Raw genomic sequence first — 25,659 nt, 5'->3', positions numbered from 1 at the left:
GGTCAGGATTGCTTTAATATAAATGGACCCAAACTCCACTGCAAGTTTTAAACCTATCCTATCCGTCTTTAAAACCGATACTCTTCTATACTGACCACAACGGCTATGAGAACATCGTCGTGGGACGACGTCCTGACGGTGAGCTGTCTCCACACCCCTTCGTGGGTCAGGGGATCGAACGGTTTGTGCTCCGAGCTGCGAATGTAATCCTGGAATACCTGATGGAAAATAAAAAGGGGTAAACATCAGTTTGAAAATCAGTAGCTTCTTACCACTAGGATCTTAAATAAAATGGAGATCGCATAGAAAAAGACTGGTCAGTTTTTTGTGGCCTTAGAGAAATCATTAAATTTACAGGTAAAGTAATTTTTTGGCTATTGCGAGCATCAAGACCCAAGCCCCCACTGCGATGGTTGACAACCGCTAAGTAGATAAATAAACCTGTATTCTTTTTTTAAATTGCTGTAATTTGCCCGTAGCTATAACCCCTCGTGAATAACGATAACCGACAACCACAGACACATTTATGGATCTATTATTTCCATGTTGTTTATACTCTACAATTCTCGATTCAGTTTTCTTACTATTTTTACTTACCACATCAAGATTTATTAGTTTCCTTAAATAATTTTTTTATAATGGACTTAAAATTGATAACTTTCAACTGTTATATATCATGAATATAATTATATAATTGCATGTAGTTAATAACAATATATATATACTGTATATATGTATATTACGTATTTTTTCTAACTTATGCATCAGAAACTTGGAGCCTTACCTAAGCCTTAGAACATAAGCTAGTTATAACTCAAAGAACTATGGAAAGAATAATGATGGGAATAACACAAAGAGAAAGAAAGAGCAACATGGATACGAGAGCAGACTAAAGTAGAGGGTATTCTAACAAGAAAAAGAAATGGACACGGGCAGGACATAACGAGAACGACATATAACAGATGGACACAAGAATAACAGAATGGGACCAAAGAGATTGCAAAAGAAGCAGGAGAATTTGATATTCGAAAAATATTTCGCAGGCAAAAGCAAATGCGCATCTTGAAACACATGGGAATATTCGCTGTTGCAAATGTAAATGAAAACACTCGGACCATCTCTACTCAGCACCGTCAAATCTTAACACTCAAAACATCCGACCTACCTCGACGACCTTCTTCAGAGTATTTGGAATGTGGACTAGATGACCTATTGGTCCGACAGCCAGGCTCCCGGCCTTCTAACTGGAAACTCGGAATCCGACAGTCGGCAAATCGTCATCGGGGTTGATGCCTAGAAGGTGACATCGAAAAAATTAATAAAGCTGGAAATTGTTCTTAGTTGGGAGTGCAAATTCCCATATCTTCAAGGGAAAAAAGAGAGGTAATAATTAAATAATAAGTAAATAATAATAACAAAAACAAGATCTGAATGCAAAGGGTAATGAGAACTATGAAAAATCTTATACAAGCATAAAGAACTAACTGAACAACAGTGTCAAGAGATTAATATCTATATCAGGAATAAGAAATTTAATAGACCTTAAATTCCTGTCCAACAAATTAAGATGAGAATCAGCAGTTGAAGACCAGACAGGATTACAATACTCAAAACAAGGCAGAATGAAAGAATCAATATATTAAAATAGCGGCACGTAATAATAAGCCACATATGCATCTTCAGTTTTTCAGTTAGATTTTTCCAATTAAAAATTGAATTTCAAAAATAAAATCTATTTCTACACTCGCCTGTAGCTCATATTACTTCTTCTCTAGAGGCTTGGTTTAAATTGACATTTACCATAAAATCTTCAAACAATTTAAATATTTACATTTTCTTTCCTTCAATCATCAAAATAGTACAAACCTTCAACCAGTGATTTATGTGATGAATACGCCCAAAGGCTTAACAGGGAAAAATAGCCCAGCGAGGAAAGTAAATAAACTACAACAGAAGTAGTGAACAATTAAAATAAAACTATAAAAACTGTACTGTAACAACATTAAAATAGATCTTTCATATATAAACTAAAAAAAAACTTCCCTGAGCTTAAAATCAAGAACAGTGGCCCGCCATTAACTAACAGGAAAGCAACGAGTAACAGTATCGAGACAGCTACGAGAACCGATCACTTCCCACTGTAGAAGATTCGCCCATCCCAATATTACAGTCACGCATTGAGACGAGTCTAATATTGCCTCTCTTATTAATCTACTGTACTTGAAAATAGTTGGACAAAACCCTTCCTGGGAAGCTCGATACTTGTTCACCTCTCCACTGGTATCATCGCCTCTCCTCATGTATGTGCCAACTTACTCTCGGCTCATCAGATAGGAGAAGTCTTTTACATTTTCCAAAAATGACGACTACAAATCGGTGAGAGTTTCCGAAGCTTAAACTAAAAACTTTTGGATCAATAAAGGGAAACACTTCATGAATGATCACCAGGAGATAGTTTACATAGCAGATAGAGAAAGGTGTTTCGCAATACGATGCTAATTTCTTTGAACAGTCTTAGATATGCGTCAGGTTTCCGGTCAGCCACTTAAGTTAATGGGTCTATGAAGAAAACAAACAAGGCTGTACTTGCAAAACTATTGAAATGCTGTGGGTCATCTATTGAAAAAAAAAAAAAAGGACCTTGAACCCAGTGAGATGTTAAGAGACGCAATGGCATTACACTAATTTCGAAACTAAATAATGAAAATCTCACATTCGAAGGCGTCCGATTATTTTCACAGATGTTTCACTAAAGAAAAGAAGCATGAAAATTGATGTGGTCTTCGATGTGTACAAGGAAAAGTCAAGTGAACATGCTGTGAGTCTCAATAGTGGTTATCTTATAACATGATCTTTAGAGAATCAACATCAAATTACATGGTCAGTCTTCAAAAACTACTACATCTTTCTCAGATTAATCAGCGTCTGTGTAAGGTAAAGAAAAAGTTGTCCCAATAGAGAATCAACATCAAACTGCATGGCCACTCCTCAAAGAATCCTACAATGTCTTGCCCAACCTAGCAATTCACAATCATTTCCCCTTTCCTATTAGTACACCTTTCAATATCATGGTATCAAACTAATCCAAAGACCTAATAGCAATGCATCCCTCAGTATAACAATGGCGTGATATATCTCAACTTTTCTTGTCATGAAACATAACATCAAATCTTTTCATTTTCTCTCATCAGTAAAGATATGTGGAATGATCTTCCTAAGCAGGATGTTGAATTAGTGGAACCACAATTGCAAAAGAATGTATCTACTTATTTATGTCGAATAGACTGACCAGGCTCTCTTTATACTTTATACACTACAGATCTATTTTTATACGTTACCGATCTCAAAACCTCTTAATTATTCATTACTTCTCTTCGAGTCTATTCATATATGTATTTACTTTCCTCACTGGGTGCTTTTACAATGTTGGAACCCTTTGGATTAAATCATCCTGCTTTTCCAACTAGGGTTGTAGCTTAGCTGGTAATAAAAACATGAATAAACTTTGAAAGAAAACAGACTTTGCATCCATTACCTAACATATCACCTAAGTAAATCTCTACACCATCAAATTGTTAAGGACTCAATAACTTCGAGAAAAGCCAACATTACCTGATCTTCGTACGTGAAGTGAGCGAACGGCGTCACGCTCTTCACCACCCGTTCGTTAATTGGGATTTTGGCGTCCAGGTCTACTCCCTCCAGGAGCTTGGAGTTGGCGGCTCGTTTGACTTGAACCGGGTCTTCCATTGGTTTTGCGATCTGGAAGAAAAAACTTAATAAATCATTTATATAAATGATTTCAATTGAAATCTCCATGTACAGTTTTTTTATTTCTAAACGTATTGGATTAAATATCTATGATAGATGAATTAATTACTATTTTAGCAAGACGTAAATTAAGACAGTAAAGAATCAAGAATATATACAATAAATACAGGAGACCTGTAAGAACTTTAATACCATAACAAGAATATGTACTGTACAACAAATAAGGGAAACCTGTAAGGTTCCTATACTTTACAGCACCAGCATTGAGATTAAAACGAGTCTGAAGGACACTCCAAAATCAAACCATTGTTCTCTAGTCTTGGGTAGTGCCACAGCCTTTGTACCGTGGTCTTCCACTGTCTTGGATTAGAGTTCTCTTGCTTGAGGGTACACCCGGGCATGCTATTCTATCCTATTTCTTTTCCTCTTTTGTTAAAGTTTGAATAGTTTATATAAGGGATATTTATTTTAATGTTGTTACTCTTCTTAAGATATTTTATTTTTCTTTGTTTCCTTTCCTCATGGAGATATTTTCCCTGTTGGAGCCCCTGGGCTTATAGCATTCTGCTTTTCCAACTAGGGTTGTACCTTAGAGAGTAATAACAATAATAATTGTACAATTAGGAAGCACATTTCACAAATTGGTTACAGCATCGGGAATGAATTCCAAAATACTCTACGGTTTTAACCATTCCTCAAAATAAATAAAGCTAGAACCACCAACAACATGAAAGCCCCCTTCGGCCACATAGCAATGCGCATTGCCTGCATAAGCAGGGAGTGCATTGCAACATTCCTATATGAACATATAAATAAAAAATGATCAGCTGAGTCTTCACATACACATCCACATATTACAGTGATATACATAAACATTGTTATTACCAGCGAGGTTATATTTTCACCTGGATTTACCCGACTACTTTTTTACGCGTATCTGTGTGTGGGATTACGTTAAATTTCGTGCTGGATTTTCATCAAATTGCAACAACGGATTGGCATTATGCCCCAGAAGAACCCCTTACATTTTTTAGGTGATCCAGATGAAGATCATAATTCTGGTTAACCCTTTTACCCCCAAAGGACGTACTGGTACGTTTCACAAAAGCCATCCCTTTACCCCCATGGACGTACCGGTACGTCCTTGCAAAAACTGCTATTTACATTTTTTTTTTTTTTTGCATATTTTTGATAATTTTTTGAGAGACTTCAGGTCTTTTCCATGAGAATGAGACCAACCTGACCTCTCCATGACAAAAATTAAGGCTGTTAGAGCAATTTAAAAAAAATATACTGCAAAATGTGCTTAAAAAAAAATAGCCCCTGGGGGTTAAGGGTTGGAAAGTTCCAAATAGGGTTAATATTGTTATTATGTAATAGATTTATTCACGGCCAACATACAAAAGAGGAAACCTCGGACCGAAGACTTATTATCATGCAGTGATGTAGATACACTCACAGCCAACACGAAAAGACGAAATCCTGGTCCGTAGGCTTGAGTACAGTAAAGCGTTGACAATCTTAATTGCCAGAGGTCTGAAATCTACGATTACTGTACTCTTTCTACTTATTATAAGACTCACCGAACACGAGAGGACGCATTTCTTCCACTTGAACTCGTCCAGCACAGTCAGAGCCTTGGTCCTGGACTTCTCGTCGCGGAAAGTCACGTAGGCCCAGTCTTTGTTCGAGCCGGCCGGCTTGATCTTGTGCGCCTTGAGCTGCAAGGTCTCGTTCAGAAGTTTCTTCAGTTGCTGGAAAGATAAAACGATTGTTAGCATTGTTTGAGAGCAAAAAGACTAATTATAGTCGAGTACTGTTTGCAGGCAAAGGTCAAACTATAGTTTAATACTGTTTGCAAGCAAAGGTCAAATCATAGTCCAGTACTGCTTGCAAGAAAAGGTCAAGTTATGGTCCAATACTGTTTGCAAGCAAAGGTCAAATCATAGTCCAGTACTGCTTGCAAGAAAAGGTCAAGTTATGGTCCAATACTGTTTGCAAGCAAAGGTCAAGTTATAGTCCAGTACTGTTTGCTAGAAAAGGTCAAGTTATGGTCCAATACTGTTTGCAAGAAAAGGTCAAATTATAGTCCAGTACTGTTTGCAAGCAAAAGTCCTGTTATAGTCATTGGGGGTTAAGTTTTCTGCTATTCCTCAACTGTTTATATAAGTCACCTTATTAAGTGGTATGAATATCAGAGTCCTGTCCTTAAAAAAACGGCATTAGCCGACTGACCCGCTCAAAGGACGATAGTTGGCACGCGTAAAGGAAGGAACGACCACCAATTCATCATCTGCTTTTGTCTATTTATTAGTTAAAACAAGTTAGTTAACTACTCACCCCCATCGCATAATATCGAGGCAGCCCCCTAAAGTTCTATCTTAAAATCCTCGGAGGTGAACTCCGTGTCTCGCTTCGCCTGCGGCGTTTCCCTGGTCTCCACAGACGCTTCCCTTCCAGTGGAGCCGTTCGTGTCATCTTCCTGTATCTCATCGATGTCGCTGTCCGCCTTGAGGATCAGCTGTCCGCCTTGAGGATCAGCTCGTCCTTGGCCTTGCCGGTGCCGTTTTCCTCGTCGTAGTCGTCCTCCGCCTCATCCTCCTCGCTGTTCAGGTGATCCTCGAGCTCAATCATGTCTTGGTCATCGGCCAAGTTTTCTGAAAGACAAAGTTGAGCTTAGTAAAACAAATACATCTGATAGACATAATTATTCTTAAGAGAAAAGTTACTATAGCTCAGAACTAATATATACTCCTCCCTTTGAATTTTTATTATATGCAGGAAGTTTCACGAATTCCTTAAGAAATAATTCTCAGTATGGCAGTCGGATATTTGCAAGCTCTCCTACCAGTGGAGTGCTTGTCTCGTCAACATCACTTCAAGTACGGTACATGGACTGAGCTAATTTTAATATAAACAACTTTCAAAATAAAGGATTATTCTTTGGTTATAAAAGGATAAAGGAATAATCAGTACCTGTCTACAGCCTCTCTTACATTAAATTGGTGAATTTGAAAGAACATTTAATGAACACTTGGAATAACAACGTTAACGGCCCTTTTAATTACGGAAATACGACGCAGACTAACTGGAGATTTGCCGACCGAGAATGGATAAAACTTCACTGAATAGACCCAGAATATGATCCCAGAATATAATGAAATCTTGATATAAATTTATATATGATATACTGTTGGCAGGAACCGTTGATAGATTGATTTTGGGTTTTTCCGTCATCCTGACATACATCAAGCTTTGTTGAAACAACTAAAAACACGATGCAATCTTGACACAGAACTACGGGTGAAGATGAAATAAAGGCTAGCAAAATAAAAACTAATTACCCACAAAGCTTCAAGATCCATATCCCAGAAGAAGACGATACAAAGAAATTAATCTAATCCACTTCAACTAATGTATTCAATTGAATCCCAAAGTCCTATTCTACTGTTGTACCTTTTCAGTGGCTCCTTTACTTATAAACAAATCATAAAAACAAACAACTTTTATGTTCGACTGCCAACATCTTTTATCACTAACTACTATTAACCATCATAATAAATATCGAACCAAGAACATGTTAAACATTTACACTCAGGAAATTTCAACAGCCTTCTGCCATGTAAAATTTTAAATTTTATTCATATCTATTTTCCCTTCCCATACAAACCCGAATCATTTATCAGGAGAATGTTTTTAGCGTAACTACAAGGTGACTTAAAATTCTTAAATAGGAGACCTTAGGGGATACGTCAAAGCCCTTTGGTCCTGCACAGGAGCTAAGATGACACCTCTTGTCAACCCCAACGACATAAGCATGAAAATACAGCCAGCAATAAGCCAAGTCACTAGCAGGAACGGGTTGACGTCAAGGATGGCGAGGTTGTAGACTCTACTAGACATGGTCCAGCTTGAATGGTCCCTGAACTCCCGTCCAACTGATTACCAGGCAGAGATGTTTCCGGAACAGAAAGGAAAGTCACCTCGGTCTAGGCTAATCGTAGCGAGGAGATGAAGGAGGATTGAAGTTGTGGCTGGCTGATTTCTATATCCAGTCTAAGCATTCCTGACCGTAGGTAATGGAGATCTTAAAAGCTTTCCAATGAATAGTGACAAGAAAAACACACCCTTTACTTAAGCTTGGAGGGGATACCACAGGCTCTAGCGGGTCCTCTAAAGCTGACGTTCTCCTATCGACAGATTGCGGAAGACTGACGACCAATCTCCACATACAACCATAAAAACTAAACAAGTTCCAAGAGATAGAAAAGGGTACTAGGAATTAGGGGAGCGTAGTGGTAGATCCTTCGCCGCAACAAATGGACCCAAAGTGTACCAGTCCTCATAAAGGGTCTGAACACGTTTCAAGTAATGGGATGCGAATACAGATTTACTTCTCCAAAAAGTTGTATCCATTATGCTTTGCAGAGAACGATTTTGTTTAAAAGCTACCGAAGTAGCTACCGCTCTTACTTCGTGTGTTTTCACCTCAAGCAGTCTAAGCTCTGCCTCACCTCACTGGGCATGAGCTTCTCTAATCAAGAGCCTTATGAAAAAGGATAAGGCGTTCTTCGACATAGGCTGCGAGGGCTTCTTAACTGCGCACCAGAGAGCCTCCGAGCTGCCTCTTAAACTCTTTGTTCTGTCCAAATAGACCCTTAGTGCCCTAACAGGACAGAGCACCTTTTCCACCTCATCACCCACTACATCATAGAGATTAGCAATCTCAAAAGACTTCGGCCACGGATGTAAAGGACACTCATTCTTGGCCAGAAAACCCAGCTGCAAGGAACATATGGCTTTCCCGTCTCTGAAACCAATGTTCCACACTGACTCTTTTAGCTATCGCTAAGCTCACCAAGAAAAGGGTCTTCAAAGTTAAATCTTTAAAAGAGGCTGAGTGCAGAGGCTTGAATCTGTCACTCATGAGGAATCTAAGAACTACATCCAAATTCCAAGCAGGTGAATCTTGATGACATCTCTTAGAAGTTTCAAAAGACCTAAGAAGATCTTGTAGGTCTTTATTGTTGGAGAGATCCAAATCTCTATGCCTGAAAACAGTTGCCAGCATACTTCTGTACCCCTTAATAGTCGAGGCAGAAAAGTTATGCTTAGTTCCAAGATCTAAGAAGAAATCGGCAATCTGTGTTATAGAGGTACTGGAAGAAGAAACCGAGTTAGCCCTACACCATTCTCTGAATACTTCCCACTTGGACTAATACACCCTGATGGTAGAAGTCCTCCTTGCTCTTGCAATAGCCTTGGCTGCCTCCTTCGAAAATCCTCTAGATCTTACGAGTTTTTCGAGTCTGAAGGCAGTCACACGTACAGCTTGGAGGTTTAGTTGGTTTCTTGCCAAGTGGGGTTGTCTGAGAAGATCTGGTCTTAACGGAAGGCTTCTCGGTACATCCACCATCCATTCCAGTACCTCTGTGAACCAACTTCTTGACGGCCAGAAAGGAGCAACTAGGGTCATTCTGGTCTCCTTGTGAGATACGAACTTCTGCACCACCTTGTACAGGATCTTGAAGGGTGGGAATGCGTACACCTCCATGTGCGACCAATCCAACAGTAACGCGTCTATGTGAGCCGCCTCGAGATCCGGAACTGGGGAGCAGTACGTCTCCAGCCTTTTCATCTTCAAGGTTGCAAACAGATCTATGAGGGGATGACCCCATAACCGCCACAGCTTCTTGCAAACGTCTAGGTGTAACGACCATTCTGTGGGGAGAACTTGGTCTCTCCTGCTGAGTCTGTCCACACTCACGTTCTTGACCCCCTGAATGAATCGTGTCAATAAAACAATCCTTTCCTTCGCCCATACGAGAAGAGATCTCGCCAACTCGTAAAGAGACTTCAGGTGGGTCCCCCCCCTGCTTTGCTATATACGCTAGGGCCGTGGTGCTGTCCGCATTGATCTGAACCAGCTTGCCTAGGACCAGATTCTCGAATCCCTTGAGGCCTAAGTGCACAGCTAAAAGCTCCTTTTGATTGATATGAAGAATCTCTTGCTCTTTTGTCCACAGACCTGAGATTTCTCTTTTCCCTAAGGTTGCTCCCCACCCCGAGTTTGAGGTGTCGGAAAACAACACAAGATCTGGGTTCTTTTGCTCCAGTGAGAGGCCCTCCTTGAATCTGTAAACGTTGTTCCACCATTGAAGGTGTGTTCTGATTGCACTCGTAATGGGAATACTCTCCCTGTCGAGACTGTCTCCCTTCTTCCAATGAGCATTGAGATGAAATTGAAGGGGACGTAGGTGCAGCCTCCCCAGAGACACAAACTTTTCCAGAGATGAGAGGGTCCCCAGAAGGCTCATCCACTCTCTCACCGAACTGACGTCCTTCTTCATAAAGGCACAAAGCCTTAGGAACACTGACTGAATCCTTTGCAGGGGGTGGAAAAGCCTGAAAACCCTGACTCTGAATCTCCATCCCCAAATAAAGAATCTTCTGGGATGGAGTCAGCTGTGACTTCTTTGAACTCACTAGAAGTCCCAACTCTTTTGCCAAATCCAAAGTCATCTGAAGATCCTTCAAGCAGCGATCGGCTGAGGGAGCTCTTATGAGCCAATTGTCCAAGTACAGGGAGGCACTGATGCCTCTTGAGTGCAGCATGCTCACCACACTCAGCATGATCTTCGTGAATATCAGAGGGGCTGAGCAGAGACCGAAACATAAGGCTCGGAACTGGAAGACCTCCTTTCCGTACACAAACCTCAGATAACGTCTGCAACTTGGATGTATTGGGACATGAAAATAAGCATCCTGGAGGTCCAACGATACCATCCAGTCGCCTTTCCTTACTGCTGCCAGCATGGTTTTCTGAGTTTCCATGGTGAACTTTGAATTCTGGACGTAGTTGTTGAGGGCATTTACATCTAGAACCGGTCTCCATTCCCCTGAACTCTTGGGAACCAGGAACAAATGGTTGTAAAACCCTGGCGATTCCAAGTCCCACACCCTCTCTATCGCTCTTTTTTCCAGCAAGAGAGACATCTGAAGCTGCATGGCCTGCCTCTTCGGTCCTTCCCTGTATTTGGGCGAGAGATACACAGGATCTGTGGCTAAAGGAGGCTTTGATAAGAATGGGATTTTGTATCCTTCCTTTAGAACACGAACGGACCAAAGGTCAGCTCCCCTTACCTCCCACGCTTGCCAGAAGTAACTTAGCCTGGCTCCCACTGCTGCTTGAAGGCGCGGACAGTCAGACCCTGCCTTGACTGGACTAGCTCTGGTGCGCAGGTGAGCGCTGGCGCGCTATAACAGGAACATCATCTGCTGGCGAGCGCTTGCGCGCAGGGGAGATGGTGCGTAAGGGACTTATGCACAAATTTGTGCGAAAGCCCTTGATGCCCCGAAGGGATAGTTGCCCGTATTACAACGGGATGAGTTGGCGCCCACAGCGCGTCAGCAGCCAGGAACGGCGACGGCAGGTCAGCAGGTCTGCGGAGAGGTCCAGGGATGTAGCTGGTAGAGTCGGAGAACGACGGCGAGGTTCCTCTGCGGCGGACTGCAGAGATGATGAACCGAAGAGGCGCCTCCAAACACCCATGTGAGGTGAAGGAAGGCGGGCTTTACGCCTTATACGCCCTCTGGGGCCCATGGGGTCAGCGGGCTAACCATCAGCAGTCCTCCGAAGAGGAGTCTCTGTGAGTGAACTTCCCCCGAGGGGGAGAATCACCGGCAGGAGAGACCGTTGGACTTAGTTCCTCCCTTGAAGGATGTTCGGAGGGGGGAACTAAGCCTTCAGCTACATCGGGGGAACATCATGAGCAGAGGTTTGATACAACTCATCGGAAGCCTTTGCCACAACAACGTAGACGATAGACAGAGGATCAACCTCTGCTAAAGTCGGCAATTGTTTGACAGCTGCCCCCAACCTGATCATGTCAAACAAGGCTTCCTTGGAGGGCGAACCCTCAAGCCCCAAGGAAGCCCAAATCTGTAACAAATCATTATTAGATACAGGTACATTAAAATCCTCCCACGGGGGAGGAGGAGGAGCTGCCTCGCTATGGGAGGCAACTCACTCTCCCAAACCCCGAGATCGGTCAACAGAACTACGGCCTACGCTACCACTCGACAGTTTCTCAGAAGAAACAGATCGAGTGGGAGATTCGGAGGAGGTTTGGGCCACGGAAGAAGAGCCCTTGGGATTTTCTCCTTTCAAAGAAACCTTCGAAGGAGAATTATCCCGTCTGGACTTCTTCTTCCGGCGCCGAGAAAACCTCTACCACTGGGAGGTAGACCACTCCCTACACTCCCCACACACATTATTCCTATCACACCGCTGGCCCTTACAGTAAGGACACAAGGTGTGGGGGTCCGTTTCGACCGCCGACATATACGTGCCACAAGGGCGGTCAGGTAATCCAGGACACTTACGCATAGCAGAGGCCAACTTCACACACACTCTATCAAAGGAAAAGCAAAAAGATTAGCAATGGCTGTCAAGGAAGGCGAGGGTGACAGCGGACACGTCCGACTACCACCCGAGCCGAGAGCAAAGTGAGCTCAAGCACAGGTGTGTGTGAGGGCGTGGGGTAGCAAGCTACTCTCCCTAACTAGCGGTGGGGTAGTAAACCCTCGTTAAAATTCTAATGGCTCGTCATTTCAGCTACGCCAAAAGTAATTACCCATATTAAATAGCGTGGTTTGTATTTCAGTTACGGAACAAAGGAATTATTTTATAACAACACTCATAATTTCAGTAACGGAAGAGACATTTTACCAGAAATATTCACTCTGTTTGCCTCAACTTTCCCCACTAATTATGTTTTGCTGTGATGAAATAGTTAAAGAAGTGAACGAAGGAATGGAAGATATAAGCAAAGATCCAGGAATGTAGGTACTCAGACAAGGAAGTTAAACGGAATTAGTGATAATGGAAAGGACGAACTTAATTGGTTCCAAGAATCCCACCCTACAAAACATAAACTCTACTTACCACTATCCTTTCTGATTAAGAAATCCGTTTCCCGGTGTGGCTTGTGGGACGATTCGCATTCAAATCTGAAAAATGTTATTTTTATTAATAAAATAAATTTTTGAATATACTTACCCGATAATCATGAAGCTGTCAACTCCGTTGCCCGACAGAATTCTATGGAGGGATACGCCAGCTATCACAATACTAGAAGGGGGTGTATTTACCAGCGCCACCTGTGGCCAGGTACTCAAGTACTTCTTGTTGACACCTCCTCAATTATTCCTCGGTCCACTGGTTCTCTATGGGGAGGAAGGGAGGGTCGATTAAATCATGATTATCGGGTAAGTATATTCAAAAATTTATTTTATTAATAAAAATAACATTTTTCAATATTAAACTTACCCGATAATCATGTAGCTGATTCACACCCAGGGGGGTGGGTGAAAACCAGTGTACAAGATTAAAGGATAGCTAAGTATCCCATATTTCATATAATCAGTTATCCACAATAACAATGAAATAATAAGTACCTGGTAAGGAAGTCGACTTGAACCGTTACTCTGCCTTTAATAAGATCGTCTTCCTTACTGAGCGCAGCGTTCCTCTTGGGAGGCTGAATCAACTCAAAGGTGCTAAAGTATACAGGGCTGCAACCCATACTAAAGGACCTCATCACAACCTTTAACCTTGGCGCTTCTCAAGAAAGAATTGACCACCCGCCAAATCAACAAGGATGTGGAAGGCTTCTTAGCCGACCGTACAACCCATAAAAAGTATTCAAGAGAAAGGTTAAAAAGTTATGGGATTATGGGAATGTAGTGGCTGAGCCCTCGCCTACTACTGCATTCGTTGCTACGAATGGACCCAGGGTGTAGCAGTACTCGTAAAGAGACTGGACATCTTTGAGATAGAATGATGTGAACACTGACTTGTTTCTCCAATAGGTTGCATCCATAACACTCTGCAGAGAACGGTTCTGTTTGAAGGCCACTGAAGTAGCCACAGCTCTCACTTCATGTGTCCTTACCTTCAGCAAAGCAAGGTCTTCTTCCTTCAGATGAGAATTTGCTTCTCTAATCAGAAGCCTGATGTAGTAAGAAACTGAGTTCTTAGACATTGGTAGAGAAGGCTTCTTGATAGCACACCATAAGGCTTCTGATTGTCCTCGTAATGGTTTTGACCTTCTTAGATAGTACTTAAGAGCTCTAACTGGGCAAAGTACTCTCTCCAGTTCGTTCCCCACCATGTTGGACAGGCTTGGGATCTCGAACGACTTAGGCCAAGGACGGGAAGGAAGCTCGTTTTTAGCCAAAAAACCGAGCTGCAAGGAACATGTAGCCGTTTCAGATGTGAAACCTATGTTCCTGCTGAAGGCGTGGATCTCACTTACTCTTTTACCTGTTGCTAAGCACACGAGGAAAAGAGTTTTTAATGTGAGGTCCTTAAAAGAGGCTGATTGGAGCGGTTCAAATCCTGATGACATTAGGAACCTTAGGACCACGTCTAGATTCCAGCCTGGAGTGGACAACCGACGTTCCTTTGAGGTCTCAAAAGACCTAAGGAGGTCCTGTAGATCTTTGTTGGAGGAAAGATCCAAGCCTCTGTGGCGGAAAACCGCTGCCAACAAACTTCTGTAACCCTTGATCGTAGGAGCTGATAGGGATCTTACGTTCCTTAGATGTAACAGGAAGTCAGCAATCTGGGTTACATTGGTACTGGTTGAGGAAAACTGCATTGGCCTTGCACCAGCTTCGGAAGACTTCCCATTAAGACTGATAGACTCTGAGAGTGGATGTCGTCCTTGCTCTGGCAATCGCTCTGGCTGCCTCCTTCGAAAAGCCTCTAGCTCTTGAGAGTCTTTCGATAGTCTGAAGGCAGTCAGACGAAGAGCGTGGAGGTTGGGTGTACCTTCTTTACGTGAGGTTGACGCAGAAGGTCCACTCTAGGAGGAAGAGTCCTGGGAACGTCGACCAGCCATTGCAGTACCTCAGTGAACCATTCTCTCGCGGGCCAGAGGGGAGCAACCAACGTCAGCCGTGTCCCTTTGTGAGAGGCGAACTTCTGAAGTACCCTGTTGACAATCTTGAACGGCGGGAATGCATACAGGTTGAGATGGGACCAATCCAGCAGAAAGGCATCCACGCGAACTGCTGCTGGGTCTGGAATCGGAGAACAATACAAGAGGAGCCTCTTGGTCATCGAGGTAGCGAATAGATCTATGGTTGGCTGACCCCACAGGGCCCAAAGTCTGCTGCAAACATTCTTGTGAAGGGTCCACTCTGTGGGGAAGACCTGACCCTTCCGGCTGAGGCGATCTGCCATGACATTCATATCGCCCTGAATGAGCCTCGTTACCAGCGTGAGCTTTCGATCTTTTGACCAAATGAGGAGGTCCCTTGCGATCTCGAACAACTTCCTCGAATGAGTCCCTCCCTGCTTGGAGATGTAAGCCAAGGCTGTGGTGTAGTCGGAGTTCACCTCCACCACCTTGTTAAGCTGGAGGGACTTGAAGTTTATCAAGGCCAAATGAACTGCCAACAACTCCTTGCAATATATGTGAAGTGTCCTTTGCTCCTGATTCCATGTTCCCGAGCATTCCTGTCCGTCCAGTGTCGCACCCCAGCCCGTGTCCGATGCGTCCGAGAAGAGACGGTGGTCGGAGGTCTGAACAGCCAAAGGTAGACCTTCCTTGAGAAGAATGCTGTTCTTCCACCACGTTAGAGTAGACCTCATCTCTTCGGAAACAGGAACTGAGCCCGTCTCTAGCGTCATGTCCTTTATCCAGTGAGCAGCTAGATGATACTGAAGGGGGCGGAGGTGGAGTCTCCCTAACTCGATGAACAGGGCCAGCGATGAAAGTGTCCCTGTTAGACTCATCCACTGCCTGACTAAGCATCGGTTCCTTCTCAGCATGCTCTGGATGCATTCTAGGGCTTGGAAGATCCTTGGGGCCGACGGACAAGTCCGAAAAGCTCGACTCTGAAGATCCATACCCAAGGAGACAATGGTCTGGGATGGAACGAGCTGAGACTCCTCAAAATTGACCAGGAGGCCCAGTTCCTTGGTCAGATCCATAGTCCATTTGAAAATCTCCAGACAGCGACGACTTGAGGGAGCTCTTAAAAGCCAGTCGTCTGACGGAGCCGGACACAAGATCATGATACTGCTGCACAGTCTGTAAACTGTCAATCATGGGCAAGCGAGGAAGTACAGTGACAACCCGAATCTGTCTAGACTGTCTGGGTCGTACAGACAACTCCTTAACGGGTTGCTGAGGTTGCCGCACTGCGTCACAACAAGTCCCTTCTGTTGGTTGTTGAACGTCTTCCCCGTGACACATTGACTCCGTAAACAAAAAATCCTCTAACAAGGACTAAGCTTGGACTGCATGTCATGCAACACAGCTCAAGGTCTATGGGAGCAGGTGTGGTAACAGACGGGATTAGCGGCTGAAGTGTAACCATTACCTTCCCTGTAAGCATGTTATGCTTAAATAAAAGTCCATAAGAGGTTATGCAGCTAAAGGCTCCCTCCAAATGACAGAGTCCTCAAGGGAATATCAGAAGGAGGGAGAAAAGAACTTTCTCATCTACAGGGACCTTATCCTAGAAAAGCTAAGTTCTCTGAGTGAGAGTTCACTGGTGCAAAGCAGCAGACTAGAAGGCAACGTTATGAAACTGCTTGACAGTCTAGTGAGTTGGCAACAACCCAAGATGTGTTGAGAAGCATGCGGTAAGGTATGCAGAGCATGATGTATGCAGAGTATGCTGTATGCAGAGCATGCTGTATGTAGAGCATGTTGTATGCAGAGCATGCTGAATGCAGAGCATGCTGTATGCAGAGCATGTTGTATGCAGAGCATGCTGAATGCAGAGCATGCTGAATGCTGAGCATGTAGTAAGCAGAGCCTGCTGTAAGCAGAGCCTGCTGAAAGGAAAGCAGAGCGTGTGCATGGCGTTTAACATTTCTCAGAAATTCCATGACCAGTGCTAGAGTGCTTTATGCATGCTTGCATGGGGTTTAAACCATGGTATGCTGAACAGCAGAGTCAGAACGAGCTGGAACAACAATAGTGTGGTTTCCTCTTCAAGACTCCGATGAGGGAACACCTGAGGCTCAGTCTGCAAAGGCTGAATAAAAGACAAGCAGAAGGAAGGCGCATGGGTGGAGGAGGCTGACTCCTAGCATGAGTGGTTGAACCCAAGGGTTGCGCTTGCTGAGCGGTTGGCGGAAGCGGAGTAGCAAGTTCCAGTTCCTGTGGTGTGAGCGGAGCGCGATGAGGAAGAGGCTGCGCAGAACAAGGTAAATGTCTCGCAAGCTGAGGCTCCTGAGGCGCAAGGCTAAGGTGTTGTGGTGCTTGCCTTATGGAGGGTTGAGCTCGCTGCAGCAAGAGCTGAGGAAACTGACTCATGGACGGGAGAGGTTGTTGTACCTCAACCGAGTGTTGCATCACTGGTGGAGCAGCAAGTGGAGGCGGAGGAAGAGAGGTATAATCCTCCTGATCCCAATGTAAAGGTTGCCTTAAGAAAGGCGGAGGCTGAACACCACAGGGAACAGCAAACTCAGCACGTGTCTCAACATCGTACGCCTGGCAGGTGGAACTGCTGGCAGGTGGTACTGCGATCAGGCGGAGCGAGTGTAGGTGGAGGGAGTGTAGGCGGAGGCGGAGGAGCAACACTCTCAGCCCGACACTCACGCATCAAGTCCGAAAGCTGTGCTTGCATGGACTGTAGTAGAGTCCACAACATCATACGCCTGGCAGATGGTACTGTGATCAGGCGGAGCGAGTGTAGGAGGAGGGAGTGTAGGCGGAGGCGGAGGAGCAACACTCTCAGCCCGACACTCACTCATCAAGTCCGAAAGCTGAGCTTGCATGGACTGTAGTAGAGTCCACAACATCGTACGCCTGGCAGATGGTACTGTGATCAGGCGGAGCGAGTGTAGGAGGAGGGAGTGTAGGCGGAGGCGGAGGAGCAACACTCTCAGCCCGACACTCACTCATCAAGTCCGAAAGCTGTGCTTGCATGGACTGTAGTAGAGTTCACAACATCGTACGCCTGGCAGATGGTGCTGCGACCAGGCGGAGCAGGTGCAGGCTGGGCGAGCACAGGCGGAGCGAGAACAGGTGGAGGGAGTGTAGGCGGAGGAGGAGGTGCAACACTCTCAGCCCGACACTCACGCATCAAGACCGAAAGTTGTGACTGTATGGACTGCAGTAGAGTTAACTTGGGGTCGGCAGACACTAAGTTCTGCTGAGGTAAAGCCTTAACAGCAGAGATCTGTTGTGGCAGAACCTTACTCCTCTTAGGCGGAGTGTAATCAACTGATGACTGAGGAGAGTCAGAGCTAACCCAATGACTGCATTCGGGTTGTGAACTTTAACTTCGTACGTCTGGCATAGGTCTGGACTTAACGTTTAAGAAGTCTTGAGACCTGAGACCAGCGTTACTCTGCCTTTATTTTCTCCCCTAATCTCTTCTGCAGACGAGCAAAATAAGGGCTCAATCGTCTGCGGGTGGGAGTGACGGTCTCGGTAAGACACGCCCACAACCACCGAGAATACTTCTGTGCGCCGATCAAGGCCTGCTGAACCCTTATGCCCTTCGACATTGCTTCTCCCCTGGGCTTGGGAGCTTGCAAGAGGTCCCGGACTGGGAGGACGACTGGCGCGCACAAAAGTACCCTCACGCACTAATCACTTATCACTTTGATTTCTGTTTGCACTTATTTCACTGAACTCGAAACTTTAAGTGGTTTGTACCTGAAATACGCAATTCTATCCTTTCTCAAAGTTAGTAATTGCGAAAACAGAATTACAATGTAACAGAAAAATCTAATGAAAGATAATTCAGTGGTTGGAAAGAGACTAAACACTAGATCACTCTAGAAACGTTTAGTTTCTTCCCCTAAAGAGACTAGGGAGAAGAGCAAAAAACGATAACGACGTTACTCGTACGCCTGGCAGGCTTGAATGAAACGTTTATCCTCTTTCTCCCTCCGTCTCTATCTCTCTCTCTCTCTCTCTCTCTCTTGACTTAGAACCTGAGAGAAGAGCCCAATCATATATATCGTTAAAACATATTATTGTTAAAGGAAAAAAACTGAAAAGTTCCTTTATTAGGATCAAAACCATTAAGTTAAGAAAGAATGAACAAAACGCTAGACACGGTTACTCTTACTGCAACGTGAAACCGTGAACATTCTTTCTCTATCGTAACGATAGAGTGCAAGTTGAACGTTCTGAACGTCAACAACTGCAGAGACAAAACAAAACGTTAGTTCAGCTTTGAAAACAGTACGAGACTGTCAAAGAAAATCTTTCAAACTCTGTGGCGGAAATAGCATAATATGTTAACAGGTAAAACCGAAATGACGGGCTCAAAGTTTATTAACTTCGGTAAAAGACCGCCTACTATTAGGAAGGTCGAATATAAACAAATATAAAAATTAATTTTAATGAGTTTATAATAAAAGGAAGTTAATCGAAGAGGCCTATAAGAGGCGGAGAGATATAAAATAAATCTATAACTTTTGTTAAGCAAAATTAAGAAAGAGAGTCTATACTCTCTTAGACACCAACACTTCCGTCTAAGGGAAGGGTCGGCCATTGAAAAGTGAACGAGAGTTCATACTCTCTCGTCACCAAAATTAATCAAATTAATTCCAAAAGCTAACTAAGCTAATATAGAAGTTTCCAGTAAAGCGACAGCCGAAATCAAAGAGAAATACTTCACCAAAGTCGTGAAAATACTCCAAGAACATAAGCGTATCCCAGAACGTCTTGCCGGAAGCACGACAGAGGAATAATTGAGGAGGTGTCAACAAGAAGTACTTGAGTACCTGGCCACAGGTGGCGCTGGTAAATACACCCCCTTCTAGTATTGTGATAGCTGGCGTATCCCTCCATAGAATTCTGTCGGGCAACGGAGTTGACAGCTACATGATTATCGGGTAAGTTTAATATTGAAAAACATATATTTTGTTAGAAAGAGTCTCAAGGCTTTCTATTAATCAGGTAATTTTGGGTACTCACAAGCTGTACATCAGCTCCACTCATTTTTCCATAGCTAGAGTCTATTATTATTATTATCATTACTTGCTAAGCTACAACCCTAGTTGGAGAAGCAAGATGATATAAGCCCAGGGGCCCCAACAGGGAAAATAGCCCAGTGAGAAGGAAACAAGGAAAAATAATATATTTTAAGAACAATGACATTTACATAAATATTTCCTAATATAAACTATGAAAACTTTAACAAAAAAGAGGAAGAGAAACAAGATAGAATAGTGTGCCTGAGTGTACCCTCAAGCAAGAGAACTGTACAGTGGAAGACCATGGTACAGAGGCTATAGCAAAACCCAAGACTAGAGAACAATGGTTTGATTTTGGAGTGTCCTTCTCCTAGAAGAGCTGCTTACCATAGCTAAAGAGTCTCATTTGAATAGACCTTAAGTCATCTTATTTGATGGTAGTATGATCATTGCCCTAAATTTTCAGAATGTGCTCTCTCAACGTAAATTTCTAATTTCCTATGTTATTCATCCTATAAAAAACTAATTTCAAAATACGATACGGGATATGTGTAGTGATAATAAGTAAGAGAAGCAATAATTCACGCAAAGTAGACTCTAATGATGAAGGCAAGAACAGACACTTCAGATCTAAATTGGAGAGGCAGATACAAAAATAAAGATACATAATGTATGTGTGGCCCTGAAGAAGAAACATTGGAACACTTTATATTACACTGCGAGATGTAAAAGGAAACAAGAAATAATTGCACACTATTACATCAACCATATATTGAAAATGAATGTGAAATAATAGCGGACATTCTTTGTTTCAAGAATCATGATAAAAAAGAAACAGAAAGCAGAAAAAAATCTTAACCAGGAACTGTGGAAAATAAGAAAAAATAATAAAACAAGACATCAAGTGACAAACGACAATACCATATAAAGAAAAGAATAGAGGAGCCGTTGCAAAGGCTTATTCTCAAAGTACAAGTACAAATTTGCTCATTTCCCTTTTTACCCTTATCAATTTACTAGGCACTACAATTTAAGCTTGCTCTCTCAATATTTCAGTTCTACATTGTGCATCAGTATATTTTACAGTAAACGTCCTGAATATTTAGCTTTTCCTAATGCAAATAAAGAACAGACACCACAAAAAGGCAAATCACCATCTGCAACTTCTTATGCCGAATAAGGGATAATAAATGTAATGGGCCACCAGTAGCCCAAGCGCACAAGTGGCTTATTGAAGGATAAAGCAAAGGGGACGAATCATCACACCCCCACCCCCATTTCAATAAGGACCCAGCGACCTAGGTTAGAGTAGACATTATTGACGGGTTATTGTGACTCTTCAGATTACTTCTTTGAATATGATCACTGCCGGTAGCATTGCTTAACCCTTTTACCCCCAGGCTATTTGGAAATTTCCAACACTTAACCCCCTGTGGGTTATTTTTTTTCCAGCACATTTTGCTGTATATTTTTTTTCAAATTGCTCTAACAGCCTTAATATTTGTCATAGAGAGGTCAGGTTGGTCTCATTATCTTGGAAAATGCCTGAATTTTCTCAAAAATATTATCAAAAAATTTTTTATTACATTTTATTTTGAAAGGACGTACTGGTACATCCATGGGGGTAAAGGGATGGCTTTTGGGAAACGTACCAGTACGTCCTTTGGGGGTAAAAGGGTTAATAGATGTGATGATTTTCTTTTCAGCATTACTGCATTCTGCCAATAAGAAGGCAAAATTCATCCTTCATCATCATGGGTGAGGTGGATCCAATGCGGGTCAAAATTGGGCATAATGCAATTTACAAAATGAGTACACAAAGAAGGTAAAGTACAGTTTACAGCGTCACATTAAGAGAAGTATTATCTCTCATCTTCAGGCTGGAGTGTTTGAAATGGTGGTGGTAACCCTGCTTCCAAAGTACCCATTCCTATAAACCTGCTTACCCTAAGACAAGTCGTAACCCTGTGTTTGCTTCCCAACAACCCATCCCTATAACCCCTCTTACCCTAAGACAAGTCGTAACCCTGTGTTTGCTTCCCAACAACCCATCCCTATAACCCCTCTTACCCTAAGACAAGTCGTAACCCTGTGTTTGCTTCCCAACAACCCATCCCTATAACCCCTCTTACCCTAAGACAAGTCATAACCCTGTGATTCCTTCCCATGTACCCATCCCTATAACCCCAATTGGAGCCTTTGTATATCAGCGGTCAGTTGCTCCAGCGAGCATAAAATATGGACATAAACTAACCTAAACTTCACCCAATAACCTAACCTACAAGAAGTATTCTTACCTACTTAACTAAAGGGGTTGGTAAGGGACACCGGCGACCCCCTTACACTGCCGTATTCTCAGTGCGCCGTCATCATACATACAGATGGCCGCTATCATACATACAACCCCCCCCCCTTATCCTAAGGAAAGTCATACCCGAGTGTTTGGAGAGCAAATATTTGATTAAAACTTTATAATATTCTTGTGTGGACACATGACACTCTCTGACATGTCCAAGGTTATGTGTATATGAGCTGTCTTACTCTGTAAGTTAGTGGACAATATAGTACAAGTGTGGCTCCGAGTTGTCTAACCATGTATATTACTATAAAATACTATACAGTATAAGTGAGGCGATGAATTGTCTTCTAAGTACTAGTTTTAGGGTAAGATCAGGATACGCTGGTCTAAGCCTGGTTGATGGGGGAGTAGCCAACCCCTCCCCAGTAGTTAGGTCAGGATATGGCTCCTAGACTGCGTTAAATGGGGTCAAGTTTGTTTCCCTTTTAAAATGTAGTTTTTTCAATAAAATATCATTTTAAAACATTTGAAATGTGTATAATATGTTTCCCCTAATTATTTGCATCAGTACAGTTTAAAGTATTCACAAATATACCAAGAAAACTTCTTATTTTCTTTATTTGGGTTATTGTACTACAGTAAAGATTTACCTTCTGACTTCGTTTTATCGTCTCATTTTCGTTTTAACGATTCTTCTGTTTCCTAACGATTGTTAGATTTATTATAACGATTATTTTCATTATTGTAACGGTTCTTGTCTTCATTATAACGATTCTTATCTTCGTTTCTATCGGAAATTGAGTTTACAATGTAGCTTACACACCACCCTTGGTCGAACGTAAAGAATACGAGACCACGGAAATCATTCGTCTAAAACAAATATAAAATGGTAATAGTTCTGTTTTTGTGAAGGAAAAACCATAAATAGGTAATTTATTTGATAAATACTTGCTATTTTACCTTGCTAATATATGGCAATTCGTAGTTTCTTGGGACGGACCGGGTCAGGAAATCCGTCAAGAATCGGTACACAAAAATGGTTAAAAAACGAAGACAAAAATGGATAATACGACGACAAAATGGTTAGCAACTAGAGAAGACAGAACTAGTTAGCAACTAGACAAGAATAATTAGAATAACATAATATGAACATACATGTAATTAATGTAATATAATTTGCTTTTTATAAGGATAAACTGTAACTTTACCGAACGCAATACAGTACCCCTAGCTGTTACACGTCAAGCAAGGTGATCATCTTATAATTAAAAGGATTATATTCGCTTACTGTGTTCCTATTAGTTAAAAAGTTTCTTTTAACTATTGATAATTACATTATAAATGACGTAATGTAATGCAATTATACAATATCATGCAATTATTTACCTTGGCCGCTGGGTTCCTGGTTTGTTTGCTTGTGGGTAATGACGTCACAAATTAGAGATGGCTTCTTGGTGACGTCATACCAAAACAAATAAACTATACATCTTTAAAATGTTTTATCTTATTTTATTACTTTAAATAATATAAATATATGAAATATAAATCATATAAATAAACTGCTATTATACTTAAATACGTTTTAGTAGAATTTATTCTGGATATTAGTTGAATTTGAAGATTTAATTAAGATACTTTACCGGGATTAAAGCTATACCCATGACGTCATAGAAACTTCTTTTTATTGTTATTAAGTTTATATCACCTGTGCCTTAAATAAATTAATACCATAATGAGATTCTCAATCTTTACTTTTATTCCCTTCTACCTTGAAATTAGATAGGATAAAACCTTGCTATTATCAGTTTTGGCCATCTACTGTGGTCAGTTTGGACTTCTTAAACTCTTCTTTTATATGCATTGCCCTATCTATAAATGCAGCTAGATCCCTGCTAGGATTTTTCAGCGTACCTAATCTTATGTCTACATTCATTAGCTGTCCTAATTTTGGGCATAAAAATAAATGTTCATTAGTATCTTCTTCATCTTTGCACAAGTCACACAAATTATCTTCATCCATTATAGAGTACACTACAATTTTTCATTTATGGCTGGCATAATTTCATAGCGTAGCTTATTGTTCAATCTACGTACACATGGAAGAACAATATAAAAATCAACCAATTTTGATTAATTGTGCATTACATTATGAATAAATGACCAATAGAACATCAAAATTAGATTTATAATCCACATGTAAGAGATTAGTAATTCCAGTGCAACAGGAAACAATTGTGTTGAAACGTGTATGCATAATTATTATATAAAAACACAATCATAGTACAGTATACATTAATGTATTTGCTTTCCTTCATACATTATTATATGTCTGAGATATTTAAAATAGGTTCCATAAGTCAGCATAGCATTTCATAAGCCCCAGTGTTAAGCTCGTCTAATGGGAAGGTTGTGCCCTGTGATTGGTTGCTTTGATAATGACGTCATTACCTATCGAGCTCGTAATTGGTTCTTGACTCATGACGTCATTATTCATAGCTATTATTGATTTTTGATTGATGACGTCATTATCCATAACTCGTTGTATTTACTTAAATACAGAAAGGAGAAGGGTGTATGCATCATAAATGTAAGAATACTTTAATTAAATATCTTTTGATTAACCAAAAATAGTTTAACAAATGCTGTTTTCTGCGTATATGGTATTACAAAATATTCTCGCCTTATGCATTTATAGCGGGAAATATCTGTTGTCTCATTGGCTGGTTGTATGTGACGTCACACACTCGTATTCATGAATAAAAAAACCTATACGTATTTTAGATTAACTCGAGCTTAAAAAATTAAATTTCACGGATAAATAATCTTAGTCATATTATAAATTTTAAAGTAAAATAAATAAATAATCTTATTAAAGGCTGTAAGTTAGATAAATAAGTCATATTCGAAGGGATAATTGACTAACTTTTTGGCTACGATGTTTTATGCATGTGTTCGTTTGTGCGTGAAACGAAGGCAATAGCCAATCACAGCTGAGGAAGATCTAGCCAATCAGAGGACTGGAATGTACCACCACGAGTAAAGGGGACTTATGAGTTGCTGTTGGAGAAACCTGCTCAATTACCTGTAAATTTACATTAAAAACGCTTATGGAAACAAAGTAGAATGAAAAAAAAAAACGTCATTAGCTAGAGCATTTGCGTGAAATGGCTCCCATGAATCTGACTTTTTCGTCAACAGCAGCTCATGAGTCAAATGAACCCTCTCGTCTTATACATTTTTAGGGGAAATATCTGTCGTCTCATTGGCTGATACGTCCTCTGTTGTGATTGGTGGTTGTATGTGACGTCAGGTAATAGTATTTTATGAATGAATTCGATTCGGTAGGAGTGAAATATCTATACGTATTGCAGATAAATTAGGACTGATAAATTATAGTTTATAGTAAAAATAAACTTTTAATATAATAAATTTAATAATAAAATAGATAACAAATCTTTTTCGAATGCTTAAGCTGAATAAATGCGTCTTTTTAGAAGAAATAATTAACTAGGGTTTGGCTACGATGTTAAACGTGTGCATGAGTTTGTAAACAGGTATAACAACCAATGACAGCGGAGAAGATACAGCCAATCAGAGGGCTGGATTATCCCGCCAAGAGAGAGTTCCT

The 25,659-nt window shown here is 41.6% G+C and overlaps 1 protein-coding gene across 2 annotated transcripts; it reads right to left on the bottom strand.

The window, feature by feature from the left end:
* On the bottom strand, positions 1-23,457 carry LOC137635403 (uncharacterized). Of its 2 annotated transcripts, XM_068367881.1 has the most exons (7): positions 23,418-23,457; positions 12,719-12,783; positions 6,112-6,428; positions 5,355-5,525; positions 3,613-3,762; positions 1,166-1,293; positions 1-218 (listed from the first exon to the last, which is right to left on the bottom strand). In XM_068367881.1, the coding sequence occupies exons 3-6, from the start codon at positions 6,115-6,117 to the stop codon at positions 1,210-1,212; spliced, it is 411 nt and encodes a 136-aa protein (XP_068223982.1). In that variant the 5' UTR covers positions 6,118-6,428; positions 12,719-12,783; positions 23,418-23,457; the 3' UTR covers positions 1-218; positions 1,166-1,209. The 2 variants fall into 2 exon arrangements, with proteins under 2 accessions (XP_068223982.1, XP_068223983.1); XM_068367882.1 differs by lacking the exon at positions 12,719-12,783 and having other exon boundaries at positions 23,418-23,444.
* Between the last annotated feature and the right edge of the window lie 2,202 nt (positions 23,458-25,659).

Source organism: Palaemon carinicauda, unplaced genomic scaffold (genome assembly GCF_036898095.1).
Source record: "Palaemon carinicauda isolate YSFRI2023 unplaced genomic scaffold, ASM3689809v2 scaffold120, whole genome shotgun sequence".
Classification (NCBI taxonomy): Eukaryota; Metazoa; Arthropoda; class Malacostraca; order Decapoda; family Palaemonidae; genus Palaemon; species Palaemon carinicauda.
Note: the sequence above shows the minus strand (reverse complement) of the source record. Positions and strands in the feature narration are given on the sequence as shown.